The following is a 23,236-nucleotide window of genomic DNA, read 5'->3' on the forward strand; positions in this document are numbered from 1 at the left end:
TTGGTAGGTTTTGTGCATTTACTACTGTAGGCCAAAGCAAATGCCCTTGCATGTACTGGATATGGGAACAGAAAACAGGTTTGCCCATTTTTAGCTTTTCGTGAAGAATTTTAGTTTACATTTATTTATTTAGCAGATGCTTTTTAGTTTAAAAAGTTACATGGAAGTTTGAGGTTTTTTCATATTCAAACTGTGAAAATATAAATGCAAATGCGTATTGCGGACAAACACAATGATTCAGCTTATTCCTGGTTGCCTGAAATTTCCTGTTAAGTCCATACTTGGTGTATATTACCAAATTCCACCTTTTTTATAAATGATACATTTTTCCATGCGTATTCAGAGGAATGTTTTCCGTACACCGCTTAATATCCATTCATCATCAGTAACTGCTTGTTCAATGCAGGGTCGCTGCAGTCCTGAGCCTATCCATACCCTGGACAGGATGCCAGACTTCAGTTCTCCAAGTGCTGTGGTAGAAACCCATGCAAACACAGGGAACATGGTAACGCTGCACTGATGGAGCTGGATTTGAAAACAGGCCCATTTTCTTACTGTCACCACCATCATTTACATTTATTCACTTAGCAGCTGCTTTTCTCCAAAGCACTTCCAATGATCACTATGTACCGTTATCAGCCCACACACCTTATTCACCAAGGTGACTTACACTGCAAGATACGCTACTTACAATGGGTCACTCATCCATACATACATCGGCGGAACACACTCTCTCTGTGCCACTCACACACTATGGGGGAACCTAAACAGCATGTCTTTGGACTGTGGGAGGAAACCAGAGCACCTGGAGGAAACCCATGCAGACAAGGGGAAAACATGCAAACTTCACACAGACTGAGTGGGGATCGAACCCCTGTTCTCTCACACCACAGAGGCGTCGTGAGACAGCAGCACTACTCCCCGTGCCACCATGCTGCCCATCAGTTACGACTTCCATCGAAAAGGCACTCCCCACAGTTTCCATGCTGTAGTTCTTCTGTAAATGTCTGCTGTCTGCATTCCATGTTAGAAGAACAACCCAAATTACATTCATAAGAAGGTCACACGGCTTCAGTCAAGTTATTTCTCTGGGTTTCCACCTACTTGTCAGTGACAAGACTTCCGGGCATTTTAATCACGCCATGTATTCTTAGTGCAACATGGAAGTAAACTAACAGAATGAAGACTAATAAACACTAAAGAACTGGCATACTTAATTGTGGTAAAATGATGTGTTTACATGCACATAAATTCAATTTCAGTTGTTCTAAGTAAGGTATGCTCTAAAATTGCTGAGATAAAACAGGATTTTGAGTGACAACGGTAGAGCACACCACCATGAATTTCAGTAAGCTTGAGGTGAGTACTCCCATCATTGCTCAAAATCAGGTGGTTTTGAGCATCCAAGCCCTTCATTCCTTATTTTACTACGGGTTGAGCTCATCCTTTTGTTTTTTTCTGAGATAAATTTACCCAGGACTGAGGAACTACAGGACAGCACACATGCGGATTTTTCTGTTGAGAGTGCTTTATCGTTATAGGTTGAGTTATGAAAAATATCCAGTATTTTTATGGTCTTTTATGATCTAGTGATTTGGCTAAGATAGTAACCCACCTTATGAGGTCAGTTCCATAACCCAGTTGACAGGTTCAGTCAAAACATAGGTAAGTTTTGCCCCATACTGATGCAGTATTATTTTAAACCCAGTGTTTTTTAAAGTGTACTTGAGAATATGTGGTTTTGCTAAGGGGATGTGAGGAAACAAGCTGCTTATCTTTTACTAAGCTATCTTGCTTTTTGTTTGCACGGCTGTGGTTTTCGCTTGTGTGTGTGTGTGTGTGTGTGTGTGTGAGACTGGCTGTTAAGTATCTGTGATGCACACACAGTGCTCCTCGTGGGTCCACACTGACTTCCCCATTTTCGACAGTAAAACACACCTTTCTAGATGAACCAGTGCAATTTCTAAATAATCATTTGTGTTATTTATACTTCTCTGTAATATGTGTTCCTTCACAAAATAATGTTCAAACCGCACTTCATTAGAGTAGATTTTTCAGGTGGACATTATTTGTCCAAAACGTAAAACATATAAACTTTCAAGTGACTCAGAAAGGAAAAAAAATTATTTAAATGTAAAGAAAATAATGTGTGCCCTCACACAACATTACACAACAAACTCCACTTACATGCGTACATTGCATCACTACAACTATGTATCATCCATACTGAGACAAAAGATGATAAACAGAAAAAAAATCTACTTTTATAAATAATACCCTGGAAATTCATAGAAAAATATACCATTTAAAACCCTGTTGTCTCAATTTGCCGTCTTAATATGCCTCACAAATATAGGTTTATGGTGACAGAACAGGAACTCCCAATTTTTCCTCTGTGTGCTGTCAGTGACGACAGCAATCTTCTGAGAACGTGTCTTCTAATTCACCGGAGAGCCAAGTAAAATGTGTGAAGGATGAATAATCAGCGAGCTGTGCTCATACTTTCACTCGCCTTCTTTTTTTTTCCTCCCTCGGCCTCCATCTACGCTACTCTGTTCACATGAATCTCTGATCATTAATTCTCCTCGTGTCACACGTCTAAAATTGGATGAAAAATCAAACTAAACCAGGAACCTGAATCACAGTTCATGTATGATGTTCAGTGACACACCAACGCATGACTCATTCATTCATTTGTACAACGCAGGATACTTACTGTCAATGTTCGGATACAACCCTTGAACAATGAGCATGCTTTAATTGTTGATGGCAGCCAGGAGAAAAATCAAGGCCACAACACATTTCATACATACGCATTATTCCCGAACATCAGGAAAAACACAGTTGCGGCAGCTTTGCGTGTTCATGTCACACACACAATATCTACATCCGCTTGTCCCGCAGCCTAACCCGGCAACACAGGGTACAAGAATGAGGGGACACACCCAGGCCTGGACATCAGTCCACTGCAAGGTACCCCAAGCAGAACTCGAACCCCAGACCCACCACAGAGCAGGACCCGGACAAATACCTGATTCAAAGGTTTTTAAACAAATGTGGAAAATGAGGAGAAAACAAGCAGGACCTCCTACCATTATGGTTTAAAACAATTATTTATTGAAATGCACACATATGAAATTGAGTAGGGAAAAATTCCCCAATAACACAAAAATAGAGCTGTTTAGGTGATAGCGCCATCCAGTGGCCACAGCCTGTATTTACAAATGATTCAAATGAAACGGCCAGATTCTTAATCACTGAACTTTAAACTTGCCAGTCGGAAAGAGAAAAAGTATGGTAAACGGTGTTGCCATTGCAGACCACCATCATGTCGAAAAGGCGGTATTTTTCTAAAAGTATACAAAGCTGTCCTTTAGAGCCATTGCAAATTGGCAAAAAGCCTTTAGAAAATTTCCCATGCATGATGTAAGAAACATTACCACATCTGCAGAACAATTTCTTCTCTACAGATAATCATGTATACGATTATGCCATAAGGATTCAAGAGCTTCACATAAATCTGCTGTGAAAAGGTGCGGGACGGCCCGCTGCACGTCCTTATGAGGATATTCCACCAGAGAAAACTCTAGAAGGCGCGTTCTTAGACTACTACTAGTATCGTACTTTATTACTACTGTGACCTTCCGCTCAGTCTCTCTCTAGTACGAGGCGAACGTTTATAACATCTCCTCGGATTATTCACTCCACGGACATCTAAAAGTCCACAAAACATAACTGAAGCGCCCACACAAGAGATGTAAAGTTTTATGAATTATCATGTGCACCATTTTCAGTTGTTTAATCGCGTCACATCACGCTGTTTTCTTTTTGATCCTAGAAACACAGCCGTTTTTGCCGGGCGTTCGATTATATGGGTGTGTCTTCCCTCCGTATTGCGTATAGCGGGAACCGTCAATCATAATATTCCCGAGCTAACTTGCAGGTATCCGTAAAAGCCGCGGAATCTAAGCAACAACCAGTCAAAAGTACGAAATCGTTCGAGACGGTGCTCTGTAGCTACGCTATGCCACGGACGTCACATGATAGGGGGGACATGTTTTCCCGAAGGGAGGCGAACGGTTTCGCTCCACGACATCGTCCTGCTGGCGCGGGTGTCGCATGTCATGGATGTGACGAGGAAGCCCGCGCGCCTCCGCACTCTGCACTGTGTCTCGCGCTCGGTCCACGACCGCGGCGCGCGTATGTATCGCGTCGCTGCTGCTGTCCGACTCCCCGTCCCTGTGACCGGATGGGAGGATCTGCCACGTCTCCCCCCGGAAAGGTGGTGGGAGTCAAGCTGCTCGCAGATGAGGGCAGATGATGAGGAGGGGCTCCTCGGGGCACGCGCACGGCCACTTTGACATATATTCCTGAATCATTAAACAATTCCGCTGAGCGCAAATTGAGAACCGGAGCCGGATCCTGGACATGTGAAGGACAGGCGGACAGGCGGGCGGGGCAGAAACAGCTGGTTTTGTTGCGCGTGACTGACAGCGCAGTGGAAGAAGAAGAAGATTCGCCGGCCCGGTTCAGATCCCTCGCAGTGTCGCGTTTCATTATTTAAATCAATGTCATCAATGCTTGGAAACGCTCGACTGCACCAGTGTCTTCTGCGTTCACAGAACTTTCGACTGGTGGGACAGGGGTTCGAATCCCTGGGACCCGCTGCACTCTAATTCTGCTGTGTAACACACACACACACACACACACACAGAGACACTGCGGGCTTTGTTCCTCCACACCGCACTCGTCCCTTCTGTTTCGAGCCGAGGTCCGTCCATCATCAGCCCGAGAGGAGCGAGGGCACGATGCGCTGAAACGGGAGCGCCGCAGCAGCTGGGATTTCTCACAATCATTGTGGACGCGCTCCTCCTCCTTCCCGCGGCGGGAAACGCTCGCGGCAGCAGCGCGCGCGCTTCACTCCGTCCGTGTGTCTCCGCGTGTGACAGTGCGTGCGTCCATCCAGCGGATCGGCCCGGGGTCTCCATGCTCAGCACCGGCAGGATGGAGGAGTTTGTAACCGAGGAAGAAGAGCCGTGGTACGACCAGCAGGACCTGGAGCAGGGTGAGTGGCCGCGGAGCCGGGGGCGCGCGCGCGGGGGCCTCTCCTCCCCTCCATTGTACTCCTCCGCGCGTCCCCGCTCTATGCGTTTCAAACTGCGCGTTCGCGTGTCCTAACAAAGGGTTTCAATTAAACATTGTAAGCAAACACGTTATATTTGTAAACAACCGTTGTTACATCGTCGAGGAAGCGCAAACGATATTCAATGTGTCGCCCTTGACGATAAAGAAAAAAACACGCCTCGCTGAAATATAACGCACATGAAATTCTGAATCATGATTCACACGCGTGTTGTTTCGGGGGAATAATAATAACTAACACAGTAAATGAGTAATTTAATGTGACCTGCTCGTCCTCGTGGAGCTGGGGGGGCAACAAACGGAACTGTTGTGCAGACGGGAGGTGGGAAACTAGGGCTCTGCTCGGACCCAGAACCCACAGCAGATGCGAGGAGTTCCTGGGCCGGTTGTGTGGAACAGTCCCGGTCCTCGTGCACGCGCGCTCCATTGTCCCTCTAGGCGTCCCGTCGCCTCTTCGCCCGTCCAGCATCAGTCGGTGACCGATCGTGTGATGTACGGTCGCCGTGGTCCGGAGCCTATCCCATAAACTGGGTGACTTAGAGGGAGCGTCAGCGTGCACCCTGGACGGGACCCCAGTCCATCGCAAACTTCCTCTGTTTTATTCCGATTTAAACGTGTTTCGTCCTCTTTTGTCCAGCTTAGACGTTTGAAGAAGAGGAAGCAAGTTCTGATCCCGAGATATACAGCGAAGAAATGATGGTTAACCTTGAAAAGACTGTAAATTCAGTCTCACCTGGCGACACACATGTACCTGTAGCACCGTTTTACCTTTGAGGGCACAAAATCCAGCCCATTCCTTTCTTATACACACATGAATGCGAATAATGTCAGGCAGACAGTGATTATACAGTTGTACACATCTGTACACAACAACAAGTGTCATTCGGAGGTACGGTCCCTTGTCTCAGCTCTGTGCCGCACTTCCCTCCGCTTCACTTCGCAAAATACACAAGAGACACGCAGAACTCTGAAGAGTCGAGCCAAGAAATAGTTCAGATTTGACAGAACGTTGCTGAAATAAGTATAAAGCGTGGACTTGCTGCTTCTAAATCTCAAAAAAGGCAGGGAATGTAATCATCACCGAGTCTTGGGCGAATGGAAATGCTTCTTTAATGGAATATTGGTGCATTATTGTATTTTGTGACATTTTTTTGTGCGAGATAGTGGAAATTGGAAGCTGGTTCTTGACATTTTCAGTCAATTTAATTTCTTCCTCGCCCTTTCTCTAAGTGCTTCCGCGCTTTGCCGTCGGCATCCCATCTAGGCCTGTTAGCGATCTCTGCCAGCCTTCGAGCGGCCGACGTCCTCCGCTCCTCTTCGTCGCCGCACACCTCCCTGCTGCCGGTTCAGGGAGAGGGAAATGGAGACGGGGACAAAACTGGCCGGAGAGCTCCCTTGCTGGCTCTCCTGAGCGGTCAGGGATGTTATGGCACCGCGGCACCAGCAGCGTCTTCGGCCTCTCTTTTGTCCGGAAAGTGCCGAGTTGACGGACGTCCCAACGCTGAGATGTGGCGGCCGACGCCTCGGCGGGGGTTGGAGGTGGGGGTCTTTCCGAGCGAGGCGGGAACAAGGGAACAACGGGATGGACTCGGGGCCAAGTCTGACGTTTGAAAGAGGGCCTCGGAACTGGGCGAGTGAGTATGTGGCGCAGGAGAGCGAACAAGAGACACGGGGAATGTGCATTGGTAAACTGAGCCGATGCGGACGTGGAACTTGGAAGGATGAACTCCGGCGGTCCCTCCAGGAAAGGGTGGGGGGACGGGCTGCTCGGATGAGAAGGCTAAATTAAATTTAAAGATGTTTCGCCCTGAGAGAGGGGCTGTGCTTCACTTAGGAAGTGTCCTCCGTGTGGACAGATTCCCTACGAAGGGAGTGTTTTCTGAGGGTAACGGGCCGTCCTTTCGAGGTGCGAGAGGCATAAGAACAGAGGAACTGGTTTGTTTGAAACATACTTCAGAATTAAACTACGGAGCTGGAGGAGCTCAGCATCGTCAGTTAGAGAAATCGGGAAGTAGTTCCTGGTGGTTGATGTGTGTGTGAGTTTGCTGGAAATGAGCAAACCTTATAATTTCCAGTGTCAAGTACTGTGGTGCGCATTGGTTAAGCACTTTTCTGAATATTTCCCAAAATTACCCTTTTAAATGAGTGTTTTCAACATCTTTTCAGTTGTGTGTGCTTCCACCAGCGGAGGGGTGTGTGTGTGTGTGTGTGTGTGTGTGTGTCTTTGTCTTTGTCTTTGCACCCTTTCTCTGCTCTCTGCGTCTGTACTGGACTAAGTCCAGAATGTGTTAGGTCATTGTTGCGGAGTTCCACCCTCCTGCTGTTCTGCTTTGGACATTTCGGCACCCACAGCCTCCGTATAGTGCCGTCCTGCCCTGCGATGCACTTGGCTGGCTCACAGGGGCCATTCTTCGTCTAGAGGGCCAAGCCTGGTGACGCTTAGCACTACATTTACATTTACATTTATTCGTTTAGCAGACGCTTTTGTCCAAAGCGGCGTACATCTCAGCAAAAGTACAATTTAGGCGTTGCATTGAGAGAAGGAGACATAGCTGCAGACATGAAAGTCTCAAGCAAACCTAGTTTGTTCCCTACCGCTTGCTGCACGGAGGTTCATCGTTCAAGTAGGTGCATAATACACAGGATAGACAAATCCTGATACCCTCCTATCATTTTTTTTCTCGATATTTTAATATACACAAGCAAGCAAATACAATGCTGGAGTAGCAGCTGAATAAAGGCTTATCTGGGGATGCTCGTGAAGTTTTGCTGCATGAACCTTTACATCGTACATGAGCTGGGAAGATCTTGGGCGAAGTGGGTCCGGAAAAGGTGAGTTTTCAGACCCTTCTTGAATGTAGACGGAGATTCAGCAGGTCTGAGTGAGAGGGGGAGGTCGTTCCACCACAACGGAGCCAGAACCGAGAACCTCCGTGCTTTTTTCGTCACTGGGCCTGATTTCGGATTCGCGGTGTCTCGGGCGAAACGGTGATTAAGGAACTGGGCTTGTGACAAAAATGTTGCAGGTTTGAATCAGCTGATCGCTGTGCTACCTTTAAGCAATGTATTGAATCAGTAAATAGGCCGTAAATGCAGAAAGTGTGAGAATTCGGGCAACGATCGGTTCTCTCCGTAAAGGAATCTCACAAGCAAATGAGCGAAATGACGTCATTCAAACCCAAACCGGAATGAAGTGAGGTCGCATTCGCGGACAAGTCCAAACAGATTCGTCTGTTCTTAGGCCTCATTTCGTTCGGTTTGCTCTTCGAGTTACGCCCTGGGAGAACCTGTCCTGCCAGAGATGATGAGTCCAGGGATTCCTCCGTTTCAGGTCCCACTTATTTGCTGATTAATTTTTCTCATCTCATTAAGTGTAGTAATTATATTTCTGCTAAACAGGTCTTTTCCCGACACTTTCTTCCGGTGACCGAGCTGTCGGATGACGGGGTGGCGGCTTCGGGGTTACGACGCCACACGTTGGACGCGACGTTGTACTAAAGCAGCTCCGAAAGGCCTGCTCTCACATGTGTACCACGTCGCTGACAGGGGGACGAGAAGGCAGAACTGTCCTTAAAACATGGACTTTTCGTTGCCATTCCTCTGAAATGATTTTCGGAGATTAATATGCTCATATTGTGATACTTAAGTCTTCATTTTAACGCCCGCACCCCTTTAATTACGAAGTCTGTTATGTAACACGGATTAAGGTTTCGCGGTGAAGGCCGAGCGTCCTTTGTGACGACCGTGCTGTGTTGGTGGCTCGGTGCAAATTTTCCGCGGAGCGTAAACGCCAGCAGAGCTCCCTTTGGCGTCATTTACCTCCCGCCGTGTTGAATCAAAAATGTGATCGAGGCACAGCAAAGGAGAGGGATCGGAGGGAAACGCAGTGCCGAAACGGAGAACAAAAGGACAGCGTGGGGCTCGTTGCCGCCTTTGTTCCGGGCGCCGAGCGGATCGGTCCACGCCAGCGCGCCCATGCAGCCAGGCGATATGAATGTGTGTCGTTCAGTGTTTAACTCTGCAGCACTAAGCCCAGGCGTAATCAGATTATAGGGCCCCAGACGACGTCTCCCGCTCTCAGGGATTTCGGAGCAAAAGTAGGGGACAGGCTGGGAAGCGGGGTAGGGGCGGCTTGGCGGAGGTCCGGGGGGTACGTGGGGCTTTTTCTCAACTCCTCGCACTGAAACGTAAACAGCCCAGGGCCGCGTTTATATAGTCTTTCAATATAACAATAATAACAATAATTAATTAGGTAGCGCATACTCATTAAGGAATTACACTTTTGACCCAGTTAATAGTTTTTTTTTTTAAATATTTTTGCAGCAGTTTTATGGCACTTTATCATGTTGTGTTTTTTTTTTTTTTTCGAATTAGGAACGCCAAGAGGGTTATGCCTTCAGCCGTCTCAGGTCTGTTCTGCGCCCTCTTCTCGCTCCTCTCCGCTCTCCTCAGTTGTGTAAAGCACTTTGTTTTAGTTGCCTCGTTACAGGCTTGAGTGCCTCCGTTTCCTCCGTTTCATGCGCGGATGTTAACCGGGCTGCCGTTTTTGGTTTCGCGCGGGGCGGCTCTCTAAAAGCCGCGTGAGCAAAGCTTCCTCCCGCATCGTTTGTGCTGCCGTGTGTGTGTGTCCTCTTCCGCCGACGTCCTGCTGGCACGCACCACGTCTAACGCTTGCTTGTGGTCCGGGTCGGAGACATCGGAATTTATTTCCTCCAAAAAGCTGAACCGCGATGGACGGGCTGTTTTTTGTCACACGTGTTGGTTTTTAACCACTTTACTCGATGCTGCCTTTGGTGCTTTTGGCAGTGTGTGTCGTCGTGTTTTACCGCATTTCTACTTCATCCCCGGCGTCTAGGTGAAATGCCTTTGACCTTGATCTCTCCGAGTCACCGCCTGCTGACGGCAGTCTGAATGGAAGTGGCTGATTTCGTGTAGCAGGCTCGGGGCTGCGTCTCAATTACGTAATTGAGTTTTATTTTCGAGGAGGGAAAAGGGGGTGTATTTTCGGCGCTCTGTGCAAATGGTGAACTTCACCGGGAGCCTTCGTAGCGCCGAGCACCGGTCACCTCCTCCTCTCATCGGGACCCTGCTTACCTCTCTCCGTCCTCTTTGTTCGCAGCCCCCCGCTGGCATCCATCCTCCGTCCTGTCAAGGTTATATAAGGGGACTTTGTGTGACCAGCGTCGCAGTCCGAGTGGAACGGCATAAATTTGAGTGCGCCGCTACCTGTACCCGTGGAATTCCAGGGACCTCTTTAGTGCTTCAGAGACCTCATTTTATAAAATGTTTGCATGCAGTGGATTTGATGGTAAATTCCGTGGAACCGAGCTGAACTGAAAACCCTAAGCAGATGTTGAGAATTTGTGAATCTTGAAAGCAAGGTGAAAATGTGCTTAGAGATGTTCACTTCGGACCATCTGCGCTATTCCGCGCTCCGCTGGAGGCTCGGATGACGTGGCCGTGCCCTCGCGCGTAGTTCAAAATTTAAGGGCATTTTATAAATTCGGCACCAGAGCTTCTCCGATTTATTTCTTAAGTGTCCTAAAGCGATATCGTACACGTGGCCCTCCGGTCCTCAGCTTTTCCTGAACCTACAGCGCAGCGGCAAAGATGAAAGGACTTGCCGATTCCTCCCTCGTGACGCATGGGCTTGCGTGGGCTTGCGTGTGCACGTGCGCGCACAGGCCTGGCCCCCCGGGGGAGGATTCGCTCGCCCTGCCATCGCGCCGTCACCCATGATGAGGAGCTGCTCTGTGAATGCGCTCGATATCCCTGCCCCTTTACCTCCCTCCCCTCTTGCCAACGCTCATTCAGTAGAGTTAACCCCCCATTTTTATTTATTCCTTTAATAATTCATTTTGGAAGCCTTTTGTATTCATTCCATTAACAGGAAAAATCATTTTTCACGATGCAGAGTGGATCCCTGGGAATTAATTAGGTTGCCAAGCGTAAGATGTTTGCGTTGTAAGCTTTGGAGGGAACTTGGTCAAGGTATGTTCTTTCCTTCAGCTTCTTGCCATGAAGGAGCATCGAAGAAGATGGAAGCATTTCTCAGTGTTTGAAAAGCGAGATGAGCTGCAGAAATTCATCCTGGCCCTGTCTGCCCGTGTTACTTTAATAGGATGATCTGCGGTAATGTGCTTTCGAGCACTTTAAACAGACCCGTGATTCTCTTTGCTGATTCATGCCGCTGAGTTTTAGTGACAGGAATCCGCACGCTTAGATTATAGGTTCGAGTGCAATTCATCACTCCGGTGGACTTGAGTGTTGGCCGAAGGATTGACCGAACCCTTTTCCCCTCTGTGGTCCAAGGGAGAGAGAAAAACATTGGAATTGTGTGGATTTAGGGAGCTGTTGTGTATTTTTTTTTTTTTTTTTTTAGCTGTAAGTTCCGCCCGATCCCCACAGGACATATCTTGCTGAGCTAAACAGTATTTATTCAAATTGAAATATAAACTGCAGCCAGCATTTATTGATCTGCTGAGATCGATCATTTAAAGTTTTTTTTTTTTTTTTTTGCCCACTTGTGACCCTGCTGCTGTTTAACACGAGAGGCTGCAATGTACACCTACATTTATTCATTTACTACATGATTTTCTGTAAAAACGGTGTAAGACTGGAGTATAAATTTCAATTTCAGGTTGCAGGTACGAGCGCTGCGGTGAACGGTTTGCCCTTTCCTGCGAGGTGTGGGGAAGTGGACTCCTCCGCTTGCAGAAAACCCCCGGTGTTCCCTGCCGTTGAGCCCGTCACAGGAGTTTCTGGCACTTTGGTGTCTCTCCCAGGTTTTGCTGATGCTGGGGTGGATGGCTAGTGTTATTTTTCAGCACTTGGCAAATGCAGCGATGTCCTCAGATGCACTGCAGCTGTTGCAAGGTGGGATGCGGTTTTGGTGGTAGGAGGGATGTCAGATGGGCTGTTTCTAGCCACTTGTTCACCTTATAACAGCACAAAGCTGCAGTTTGAAATCTCTCAATCAGTGCTTCATTCATTCATTCATTCACTCACTCACCCCCTTCTGAACATTTAGCGTCAAATCAAGGCTTGTAAACACCAAGCCTGACATGAGACCCACCACTTGTATGTGTTGTGACTAAAACCACTTGGGTGTACCAAGCTGGTCCTCTGCACACGTTCCCCTCTTTGCATGCAGCGGTTTCCACAGGAACAAGCTGGTGCGCCGATCTCGGCTCGAGATCACAGTAATGTTCCGCTTCAATCAGAGAGGATAGAGGATTAAAAATAGAGGGCCCGGGGGCGGGGGTTCGGTCAAGGGATTTGTTCTTGTTACTCTCGCTCTGTTTCTACAAGCAGCGCCTTCGATGAACCTATTTACCCTGCTGCCGCTTTCACCCCACGTTGGAGACCTGGGAATTGTGGCTCTGAAGCAGCTGCTAAAAGCAGAACTAAGGACGGCGCCGGGTAATTTCGTCTTTGCTTACCTGGCAGCGATGGAGAGATAAAGGCCGCGAACAGAATGTCATGCAGTTCATTTGCATTTGTTTGGATGTATTTGCTCAACGTGAAGCGACGTCACGGTTGAAATTTTACTTGAAGTTGATTTGCTCAACGTGTTGTTTTGATACAACGTTTAAAGATGTATATCATACGTTTGCAGCAGCAGAGTTTGGGATTCGAACCTGGGCCTTTTTGGCACTGGCTTCAGCCAGGACATTTAAATATGTCTCAGCCTAACTTCTCCCTCCAAAAGCGATCCTTTAATGTGTTCAGGAATGTGGAAAAAACCCAGTGTGTTGAGCTGTAGTGCAGTAAAACCTCTTCTGCCCTTTTGTTCTCCATCTGGTGTGATGTCCCCTTACCCCCCCAACCCCACTATGGTCTGGCATCCCTTTATTGCTCACCCTGCTTTCTGCATCCTGCCCTCTTAGATCTACACCTGGCTGCTGAGTTGGGGAAGACCCTCCTGGAGCGCAATAAGGAGCTGGAAGATTCATTGCAGCAGATGTACCTGACCAATGAAGAGCAGGTGCAGGAGATCGAGGTAGGCAGGACCCCGTCCCGTGTGTCGGACAACCCTGCGGGCTGCTGCTTAGGACTCTGAGCCCACAGCCCCGGCTGGCTGTGACCTTGTCCTTGTTTCCTTTTGAGGAAAGCGCTTAACCCAAAACTACCTTTATAAACGTTTGCTTGTGTAAACTGATAATGTGCAGAAATGTGATCTGGCAGCAACATGTTGCCTCGAGTGACACAAGATTAAGGTCACGGTGAGGTCTGGAAGGCTAATCTCGCACCGACCTTGAACCGCAGCACGAGGTTTACGAACAGAGTGGCACACGGCGGGTCCTCCCTGCTGAATCGCGCTCAGGAACGCGACGCATAAAGTGCTCTTTCAGAGGTGTCGATATGATGAGCCTGAACTGTTTGAACTGGAGCTGCTTGTTGGAAACGCGAGGAGGTGATGGTGCAGTGAGGGAGGGCACTGAGCCCAGGAGATGGCTTCGTGTGAAGGTCACAGAGAAGGATGGCTCTCGGAGACTGAAGGGACCATTGCAGTGCAGGTTGCGCGTGCGTGTGTGTGCGCGCGTGTGTGTGTGCTGCTTCAATATTATTTTGGTAACCAAGCATTTCTCCTCCCTTAGCTGACCTCCCACTGCAGCGACTCTGATTGCACGGAAGCTCCGGTTGTTATCCGCTGAGTCCACCATTAGTTTCTCTCTCCTGACCCCGTCTCCTCGATGCTCCATTTAGGCACCTGAGCAGACCGGCGTACAGGAGGGAGGTGGGCGTTTACACTGGAAATGGTTTTCCCGGCGTGAAGACAAAGTGGCTCCGCTGGTGCGGAGTGGAGTGGGCTCTCGAGGGCCGTGTCTGAGTGCAACGTTTTAACTCGCTTGGGACCTGGGAGCTGTTTAACAGGCTGCTAATGCAGCGCACTAAACCCTCCTGTGTCACATAGGAAGGCCGTGGATGCTGTATGTTGGCCGTGCGTTCTTGACCGTGCAGCGCTGCCTTTCAGCGTTAATTCTGCATTTCTGACCACGGTTACACCGCAGCGATTAGAGCGCTGCTTCTTTGTCAAGGACGCAGACTTTAATTCATAAAACGAAGATCAACACATTTCATTACGTTGAAGATTTCAGTTGCCGATGTGCTGCTGTCCTTTGATTCAACACTCCTGCCGTTATGTGCCTTGTCAGTGAATTTCGGAGATGGTGATCAACGTGTCAGTGTGTTAAGCCCATTTCCGCTGACATTTATTCATTTGGCAGACGCTTTTCTCCAAAGCGACGTACATCTCGGAGGAATATAATTAGGAGAAAGGAGAAACTCGGCACGTATTAACTGATGGCAATATTCGTTTCTCGTTTCGTTTCATGTGTAAAAGCCACGGGTTTTGCTTGATAGATCATACATTGCCTGAACTAGTTTAACTGCTATGCATTTAATTGGTATATTATCACTTAAGTTGCCTTGGGGTGTATAATATGTGCTTTAATTATCTCCAATTAGTGTACTAGTAACCCATGAGCACACAGTGAACCCAAACTCACCTTTAAATGTCCTCATCCTGCATCTATAGAGTAGTTTATATCCTTTGCTTCATTTTGTTTCTTTTGCAATGCAGTGATTGATCAGTTCATTTACACTTTGCCTTAACATGGCATCTAAATACTGCATTTGTTCGTTTAGCTGACGTTTTTCTTCGAAAGCGACATGCAGTGTTAAGATACCTGCAATTATATATCCATTTACTGGAGCAAATTAAGATAAGTACCTTTATCAAGGATGTTGCAGTAGGAGGTGGGATTTGGACCTCTTGTCTCCAAGTGTAATAGGGAGCAGCTCTAACTACTGTGCCACCTGCTGTCCCTGCTACTGTATTACTGTTTTGAATAACCATTTTTCTACAGAACAGTGCTGAGCTCTAGCTTCATATCAGTGATAACTGCACCTCGGCCTGTTTAATTTCTCCCCTCTTCTGGGATTTTCTTACGGTTTTCTCCCCACTTAATATATTGACTTCTCCACTTGTCCCCTGTCGTCTCCATCAGTGCTCCAAATTATCATTTCCTCGGAGCTCTGACGCTGCTTGAAGCCGTGTGTCTTATCGGTCACGCCGATCCGGCAAGTCATTTTATTTTCCCTTCATTATTCTGCCAAGGGCGCGGGACTCCCTCGAGCGATGCCCCCGGTTACTGCCTTGCACGCTTGGAGAGCTGTGGCCCGAGGGCAGCGCCTTTGCAAAGCACACATCTGTTACTGACATCGTCTGGGTATGTCAGCTGGCGTTCCACCGTCAGGGGTTATAGCCGTGGAGGGAATTCAGTCAGAGTGGACTTGTTAGGTTAATAAAATCTTACTTGCGCGTGTAATTTCTTAGTGAATTTCTTACTGGCAGAGCGTTGTCAGGCATGTTATAAGCTCTGTTTAGTTGTCTTGTTGCAGGGACAGGGCAGAGAGCACAGACTAAGGGCGAGCTGATCGTCCTGCACTTTGTTTGCCGTTTTCTGGCCAGCTTCTTAAAACTCCCAACGCTTTTGCAAACGGGAGGAAAAACCTAAATCGCCCGCTGGCAGCAGAACACAGATGTCTCTGAAGAGCACGGTAACAAGATTAAGTTTCCGCGCTTTTGTGCAGCTTCTGTTTGGAGGTGAAGAAGTGACTGGAAGGCAGGGAGGATGGACTGCAGCGAGAGCACCACAGAGCCACTGTAAATGCTTCTGGTTTAAAAAAAAAAAAAAAACAGAAAAAAGAATAAAATATGAAAACATTGCATGTCAACATTTTCATTTTGACCTAGACAATCGAGGCTGTGTGGCTTGTACTAATAATTTCTGTCAGGTAAGGAAGGGATTCAAACCAGCAACGTTTAGGTTGCAGAGAAACGTCTCTGACAGCTGCTGAACTTGAGGTTCATCATATTGGAGCCTTGAGTTTGTGACAGGATTTCTCTTGCCATCTCTGCACCTGAAGCGTGAGGAAACATTTGTGTCCTGTGCTGGTGCCTGTACGCGTGTGCACGTTTGTCTCTAGGAGGGCCCTGTCTGAGTGTGTCCGCATTGCCCGCAGTACCTGTCCAAGCAGCTGGACATGCTGCGCGAGATGAATGAGCAGCACGCCAGGGTGTACGAGCAGCTGGACATCACAGCGCGTGAGCTGGAGGTCACCAACGAGAGCCTGGTGGTGGAAAGTAAGACCTCGCAGCAGAAGATCGAGAGGTGAGGCTCACCATACATCCAAATACACGCTCAGCACTAAAACCACAGTCACCTTCGGTCCTGGACTCTGGACAACGTAAGTAACGAGTGAAAACATTTACATTTCTTCCTTAGCAAACACATTTCTCTGAAGTGACGTACAACGTGTTGAGCAAAAGTGAAGTCCGCAACAGAAGATGATATATAGAATTACCGCTAAACTACATGCTGGTATTGTATGCTAGTGTGGGGTGTTGGAGTGGCTTTTTGTGGTGTTCTAGCAGTAGATCTTTCATATACTGATAGGCTCACCTTAAGCAGCCTTGTTCTGCTGTGCTTAATAAGGTTACGAATGTGTAATTCATAGAGACAAGTGTTGAATTTCTGCAGGATATATGTTCTGAAGCAGTGGCCAGTTCACATAAAGCATCAGTGCTGCAACAGGCAGACCACCATGGCATGCCCTGCAGCTTTTATGAAATTATATTTGCATGTATTCATTTAGCAGACGCTTTTTTTTTTTTTTCTCTCCTCTCAACGCAGTGTACGTCTCGGAGAAAAATACAATGAGCGCATAACGTGAACAGAAGGAGAGATTTGGATGCAGACACGTGATTCTAGAGTACAGTTCATTTGTAACAATGCGCCATATGAACCAGTGTACATCACACGTGTTGCTGCATAGAGGTTTGTCCGTTATTGAACAAGATCTAATCCCATAATTATTAAACGGAGAGAAAACATTTACACATTTATTATACGGAGCCCTTGTACAATGCTGTGCCTGAGCTTAATCCAAGCTGGCTTCCTTTGAAAGTGATTTGAAAGGCGTATTGTAACTAAAAGAGGATGGTTTTAGAGAAGCATGTCCCTCACGTGAGCTTTTGTGTCAGCGATGTTTGTTTACTTACATTTACTTGTCACTTCACTTCAAAGTGATCCACAGTGGTAAACTGCTCACAGTCATTTATTCATTTCTGCAGCTGGGTATTTTTAGTGGCGTGGTTTAAGAATGTGGCTCAGGAGTATTGCAGCATGAGTGGGGATTCAAACCTCTGATCTCGGAGTCCAGAGGAAAGGGACTTCAACCACTATGCCACCCACTGCCCCTGCTTGATAGTTCTCACATACTACACAGTGTGCAGTGAGTTGGTGAGAGATGTACAAACTGCAGCCTGTCGCTGTCTTCCCTCTTTCTTTTGACGTCGGGGCGACTGGGTGCAGGCTGACGGGAACAATCGAGCTCCTGCAGGGCCAGGTGGATGCGCTGACCATACAGGTGGAGGAACTGCGCTCGCTGGAACAGCTGAGGGTGCGCAGGGAGAAGCGGGAACGCCGTAAGACCATCCACTCCTTTCCCTGTTTAAAGGAGCTGTGCATGGCCCCCAGGTGAGTGGACAAGGCAGGCACCAACCCACACTTTCCCGGTGGCTTGGAGAGCAGAGTTTAAAGCTGCCGGGTTTAGTGTGTCTCAGTGGGATCATGCGGAGATAGAATTAGTAGCTTGCTGGGTCACAAAGGGTTTTTGGATCACATCCCGGGAGGGGAACTTCTATTATAGCTTTATGTAATTATCTAATTAAATTTATCCAATTCCTCCTCATCACACGTTGATCATTTTAATCTGCAAGCGTTGTAACACCCACTAGCTTTACTTTCTCTTCCATTTTTACATTTCCATTTATTCATTTAGCAGACACTTTTCTCCAAAGCGACGTAAATTTCATAGAAAATACAATGTGTGCATTACATTAGGAGAAAGCGAGACATAGTTGCAGACGTGTGATTCTTAAGTAAACCTAGTTTGTTTCTTTCCGGTTTATGCACCGATGTTCATCGCACAAGTAGGTCCACAAAACTCAGGATAGACATCCTGATTACCTTCCTACAACTTTTTTTTTAAATTTTTTTATTTTATGTACACAAACATTTACATATAATACAGGAGTAGCAGCTGTGTAAAGGCTTATCTGGGCATGATCATAAAGTTACGGTGCATGAACATTTACATCATACATGAGCTGGAGAGATCTTGGGCAAGCTGAGTCAGGAAAAGGTGAGTTTTCAGACCCTTCTTGAACGTAGACAGATTTTCAGCAGTTCTGAGTGACAGGGGGAGGTCGTTCCACCACTGCAGACCCAGAACTGAGAACCACCGTGCTTTACCTTTCGTCCGTGGGACCACCGAGCGGGCAGATGTAGAAGAGCAGGACCAGTCTGATTGGGGTGTAGTGGTTGATCAAGTCTCGTAAATAGCTGGCAGCAGTTCTATTGATGCATATGTAGACAATAACCAGGGTCTTAAATTTGATCCGGGCAGCTATAGGAAGCCAGTGCAGAGAAATGAGTAGAGGAGATACATGGGAACACTTCGGTAAGTTGAATACAACTCATGCAGCAGCATTCTGTAGAAGCTGCAGAGGTTTGTTGGCATTAGCAGGAAGGCCACACAGGAGAGAGTTGCAGTAGTCCAGATGGGAAGTCACCATGGCCTGGACAAGTAGTTGGGCAGAGTCAGTTGTGAGGTAAGGATGGATCCTGCAAATATTATGCAGGATGTATCTGCAGGATAGTGAGTTGTCCAGTTTGATCAATAGATCGTGACAGGAGGACAGGCCAGCTGGGAGGTGAAGAATCACTGTTTTGGGGAGGTTGAGTTGAAGGTGGTGATCAGACATCCATGCAGAGATGTCCGACAGGCAGGCAGCAATGCGTGCAGAAATGTCTGATGCTCCGGGTGGAAAAGAGAGAAAGAGCTGGGTATCATCAGCACAGCAGTGGTAGAACTTCAATTATACCTTAAGATGACCTATAAATGTTTCTGATGATGACAGATTAAAATGTGGCCCGGTGGCACCCTCTCTGGTGTCTTGCGGCAGGTACGAGGATGGCTTTGTAGTGGGCAGCCCAGGGAGCCTGAACAAAGAGAGGAAGCGGCAGCCGCTGGAAGAGGAGAACGAGCGGCTGCGTGAGACAGTGTCGTCCCTGAGGGCGGCAGTGTGTGCGGAGCGGGGCCGGCGCGAGGGGGCAGAGCGGGAGTGTGCCGCCGTTCTGCAGGAGTTCGGTCGGCTGGAGCAGCGGCTACAGGCGGCCGAGGCCTGCCGGCTGCGTGTCCGGGAGCTGGAGGCGGAGCTGCAGGAGCTGCAGCAGCTGCGTCGCGCACGTGCCTTCCTTCTCAGCACCGAGGATGGGTTAGCGCAGACGTTGCTCAACAGCACCCCTGAAACGGACACTCTGGAGGAAGAGGTCACCCCTGGCAGGGAGGGCGGCGAGGCTGGGGCTGCCCAGGACCTGCCTGCCTCTAGCCCTGTGCGCAAGAGCTGCAGTGACACGGCACTCAATGCCATCGTGGCCCGGGATGCCTCGGGGCGCAGACGGGGGAGCTACGCGCTACACGCCAACAGTGTTCGCAAGCGGGGCATGTCTATCCTGCGCGAGGTGGACGAGCAGTACCACGCCCTGCTGGAGAAGTACGAGGAGCTGCTGGGGAAGTGCCGGCGCCACGAGGAGAGCCTGCGGCACGCTGGCGTGCAGACGTCACGGCCCGTCTCCCGGGACCCCTCCATGAAGGACTGCGCCACTCCAGCGCCCCCGCCCAGCCCCGCACAAACCCCCTCCACCCCAGAGGCCATAGAGAGCATCAGCAAGCAGGTGGAGGCTGTAGACAAGCGACTGGGCCAGAACACGCCCGAGTACAAGGCCCTCTTCAAGGAGATCTTCTCCCGCATTCAGAAGACCAAGAGCGACATCAGCTCAAGCAAAGCTGGCAGCAAAGGGGGCAAGAGTGGCAAGTGATGTCCTCCCCTGCGCTTTCATTCCTCATGTCCATTCCTACACCACCAACAGAGACTCCACTGACAGTATCTCAAACTGCAGCACTATTATCGATGTCCCTCTTGGCAAGGGTCCCCCGCACCCCCCCCCCCAGCAGGCCTCAGTTGCATCTCCGCTGCCTTCTGCTTGCCCATTGGAGCTCTGCAGTCACCACAGACCCGATCAAAGTGCACTAAACATAATACTCTGAACAGAACAGAACTCATTTGTATTAGATTGTCACTTTTTCATAGCTGTCTGCGCTGCTTTCAGCTTAACTGAATCACAGAATCCAGTTACTCCTAATGATCAAAACTAGTGGCAGATCAGGTAAATCACAAGGAGAACTGATTTGTATCAGATAATTTCTTATAGGCTCAATGTTGTATTTAGGACATACCAAACCCAAAGAGCTTTGGTTTTTGGTGCTCAGGCCCAGCTTGCCAAAACAGCTGTTAACCTCTTTTAAACACGAGACGGTGATGATTGTTGAAGGGCTTCACACCACGGCTCAGCGATCTCATGTCAGACCTCACAACCTTCTTTTCCTCGTAGCTCTTGACAGGTTAAACTTGTTCGGTTCTTTCTGGGGTTGGGTCTTGACCAGCAGGGGCTGGCAGAGAAGGGATGCATTTTGGTGTAAAACGTGTAAACGATCCTACCTGAGGATACAGAGCAATAACTCGGAGGGGGGAGAGTACCATGGAAACTGTGGAAATTGGCTGCAGGGTCGGCCAGTACAACAGCCCTCAGAGCTTTTTGCTTTGAGATCTGACAGTTTTAGTGGATCCTTTGTGTGCTGCTGCAAGAAGGCAATGACAGAAATGTGCTGATTAAAAAAACATGGTGAACAGTCCCTCAGGTCAGCAGGTTTGCTCTTTGTGTGGGGGAGGGGTGGCAGAACCTTTTGTTTCCAGCGAACATAGGTGCGGTGCTGAATAAACATAGAATCGACAAGCTTCACGTGGAGCATCTTTTGCAAACCTTCTCTCATCCCGTGTTTGTCTTTCCCGCTGTGTTTGGGTTCTGTCCTTTTCAGCACAGTCATAAAACCACGGAAATAAAGATATGTAAAGCTGTGATTATATTCTCACGCTGGTTTTGGTGTATCCAGCCGTACCGGTGCTGGCCTCAAGTTTGCGGCGGAGAACCTAAATAATGCTGTTTTCTGTAGACAAGTACGGTACTTGCACTGTACGCTCTGGACCACCGCAACCCTGCGCGGGACGAGCAGCTTGTGGAAATGGACACGGAAAGTGTGTTGACTGCAGGAGCTATTAGAATCCTGGCTAACATGTAAACGCTAAAGCTGTGCTGCAAGTTTTGCCGCTCCGGTCCCCCCTCCGCCGTGCAGTACGGACACGCGGTCCACCATTGCAGCGCATCGCCGTCCCGTAGAGAAGGTCTTTGTACTGCTGCGCTACACAGATCAAAATAAGCTCTTAGGCCACAGAACCTCTGGACTTGTTTCTATACTTTGCCATGATCCGGGTCCCTTGCGGTCCGTGGGCCGCGCTTCAAGGCTTCGGTTCCGTGTTGGCTCTGAGCAGAACTGGGTCAAAGCTGGGTCCACTTTTTCTCAGGGTCTCTCAAGGGTTTTAAAAGGTAAAGGAACAGGCGTAATGTCGTGGCAACAAATCAATTATAATACCGGTATCGAAAATGGGAGAGAATGTTTTGCTTTGGGGAAAATGTTGCCAAAATGGAACCCGGCTGATCCCGGCCCGTGAGGCTGCGCTTTAGCTCTTGGATGCTTCCTGAGGTACTGTACTCAAATATTTGCTTCTCCTATTGCACTAAAACACGCTTTCACCTGTCTTATTTATTACATATTTATTGATGTCTTTTTTCTTTATACTGTTCATGTAATAACTAACCTCAGACGCTGTGTAGGTTGCTGTTTTATTAAAAGGTGTAACCATGTAACCCAAGGATAATGTACCAGGTTGTTTTGATAACTGATACAGCCCAAGAGGAGGTCTTTTCTATGTTTAACTTGGCATGAAACAACTTTCTTTGTTTTTGTTATGCACTTGTCCTGTCTGCCTGTTGATTGCGATAGGTTTTTTTTTTTTTTTTTTAGCCTTCGGTCACCATATTCTTTGTTCCTGTGGGCATTCTGGAAACTTCCGCAGAGTGACGCGTTATGTGCGGATAAACAAAGTTTGTTTTTTTTTTTTTTTCTCCTCTGTCCAGCTGTCTAACATCTATTATAACAGCACCATCTTAGATAAGTCTTGTCTTTTATTCCATTAAAGCACTGAAAACCAGTTTCGTTGTGTGTTTTGTCGGGTATTGTGCCTCACGCTGTCGGGAACCACTTATCCAGTGGAGGGTGGATGGGTATCCACCACAGGGCAAACGCACCTACAGCAAGGGCAAGTTCAGGCACCAGTTCACTAGAAAAAGGCCGGTTTCTGGGGTGTGGGAGAAAACTCGCGTGAGGACGAGCAGAAGGTACAAACACGTTGAACCACAACGTTCACCCAAACAGGATTCGAGCTTTAAAGCCACTGTTTCTGAAGAACGCCTCGAACTGTATTCTGCTAGTGTCCATACTAATCCAAATGGCATTTCAGCAACAGTAGAGAATAAACTCAGGGCCTCGACGCGCTTTCCAAACATGGAGGCAAACTGCGGAGGCCATATATGTTCACGGAGTCAGAGCTGCGTTGGGCTGCGCTAACTCCATTCCCTCAAGTAGTGATTATTGCACGGTAATCATCATATCATGTGCGTAAAAAAAAGCAACAGGGAAAGCAGCCACACGTCGTCATTTATCAATTCTGCGTGCCAGGTAAAGGAACGAGTCTTCATTTCATCGTATTTTTATTTTTCGTTTTGTATTAAAAATCCGCGCATTTAATTCTCTGTGTTTTCCCAAAAGTTTGCCAGATACAGGACAGAAAAGCTAACAGTCTGCGCGGGTCTTTACTGGAACTCGGCTCATCTCATTTTGTTTTACTTCGTTAAAAAAAATAAACAAACTTTGCTGTTTTGAAAGAATAGTCGCCTCTCTAGATGGGCGCTTAGCTGTGCTTTTGTTGATAAAATAATAAACACCAGTGAATTTCACTTTATGTGTTTTAAATTTAGCCTAATAACCAGTAATTACGTTTCCA

General features: G+C 47.9%; 1 protein-coding gene across 5 annotated transcripts; it reads left to right on the plus strand.

The window, feature by feature from the left end:
• Positions 1–3,465: 3,465 nt before the first annotated feature.
• cdr2l (cerebellar degeneration-related protein 2-like) lies at positions 3,466–22,373 on the plus strand. 5 transcript variants are annotated; one of them, XM_029246880.1, is made up of 5 exons: positions 3,466–5,065; positions 13,032–13,144; positions 16,174–16,322; positions 17,526–17,690; positions 19,181–22,373. In XM_029246880.1, the coding sequence occupies exons 1-5, from the start codon at positions 4,987–4,989 to the stop codon at positions 20,094–20,096; spliced, it is 1,422 nt and encodes a 473-aa protein (XP_029102713.1). In that variant the 5' UTR covers positions 3,466–4,986; the 3' UTR covers positions 20,097–22,373. The 5 variants fall into 5 exon arrangements, with proteins under 5 accessions (XP_029102713.1, XP_029102714.1, XP_029102716.1 ...); XM_029246881.1 differs by lacking the exon at positions 3,466–5,065 and adding an exon at positions 6,706–6,776; XM_029246883.1 differs by lacking the exon at positions 3,466–5,065 and adding an exon at positions 7,110–7,172.
• The last annotated feature ends 863 nt before the right edge of the window (positions 22,374–23,236 follow it).

The sequence above is a fragment of the Scleropages formosus genome, chromosome 20 (assembly GCF_900964775.1).
Source record: "Scleropages formosus chromosome 20, fSclFor1.1, whole genome shotgun sequence".
Taxonomy (NCBI): domain Eukaryota; kingdom Metazoa; phylum Chordata; class Actinopteri; order Osteoglossiformes; family Osteoglossidae; genus Scleropages; species Scleropages formosus.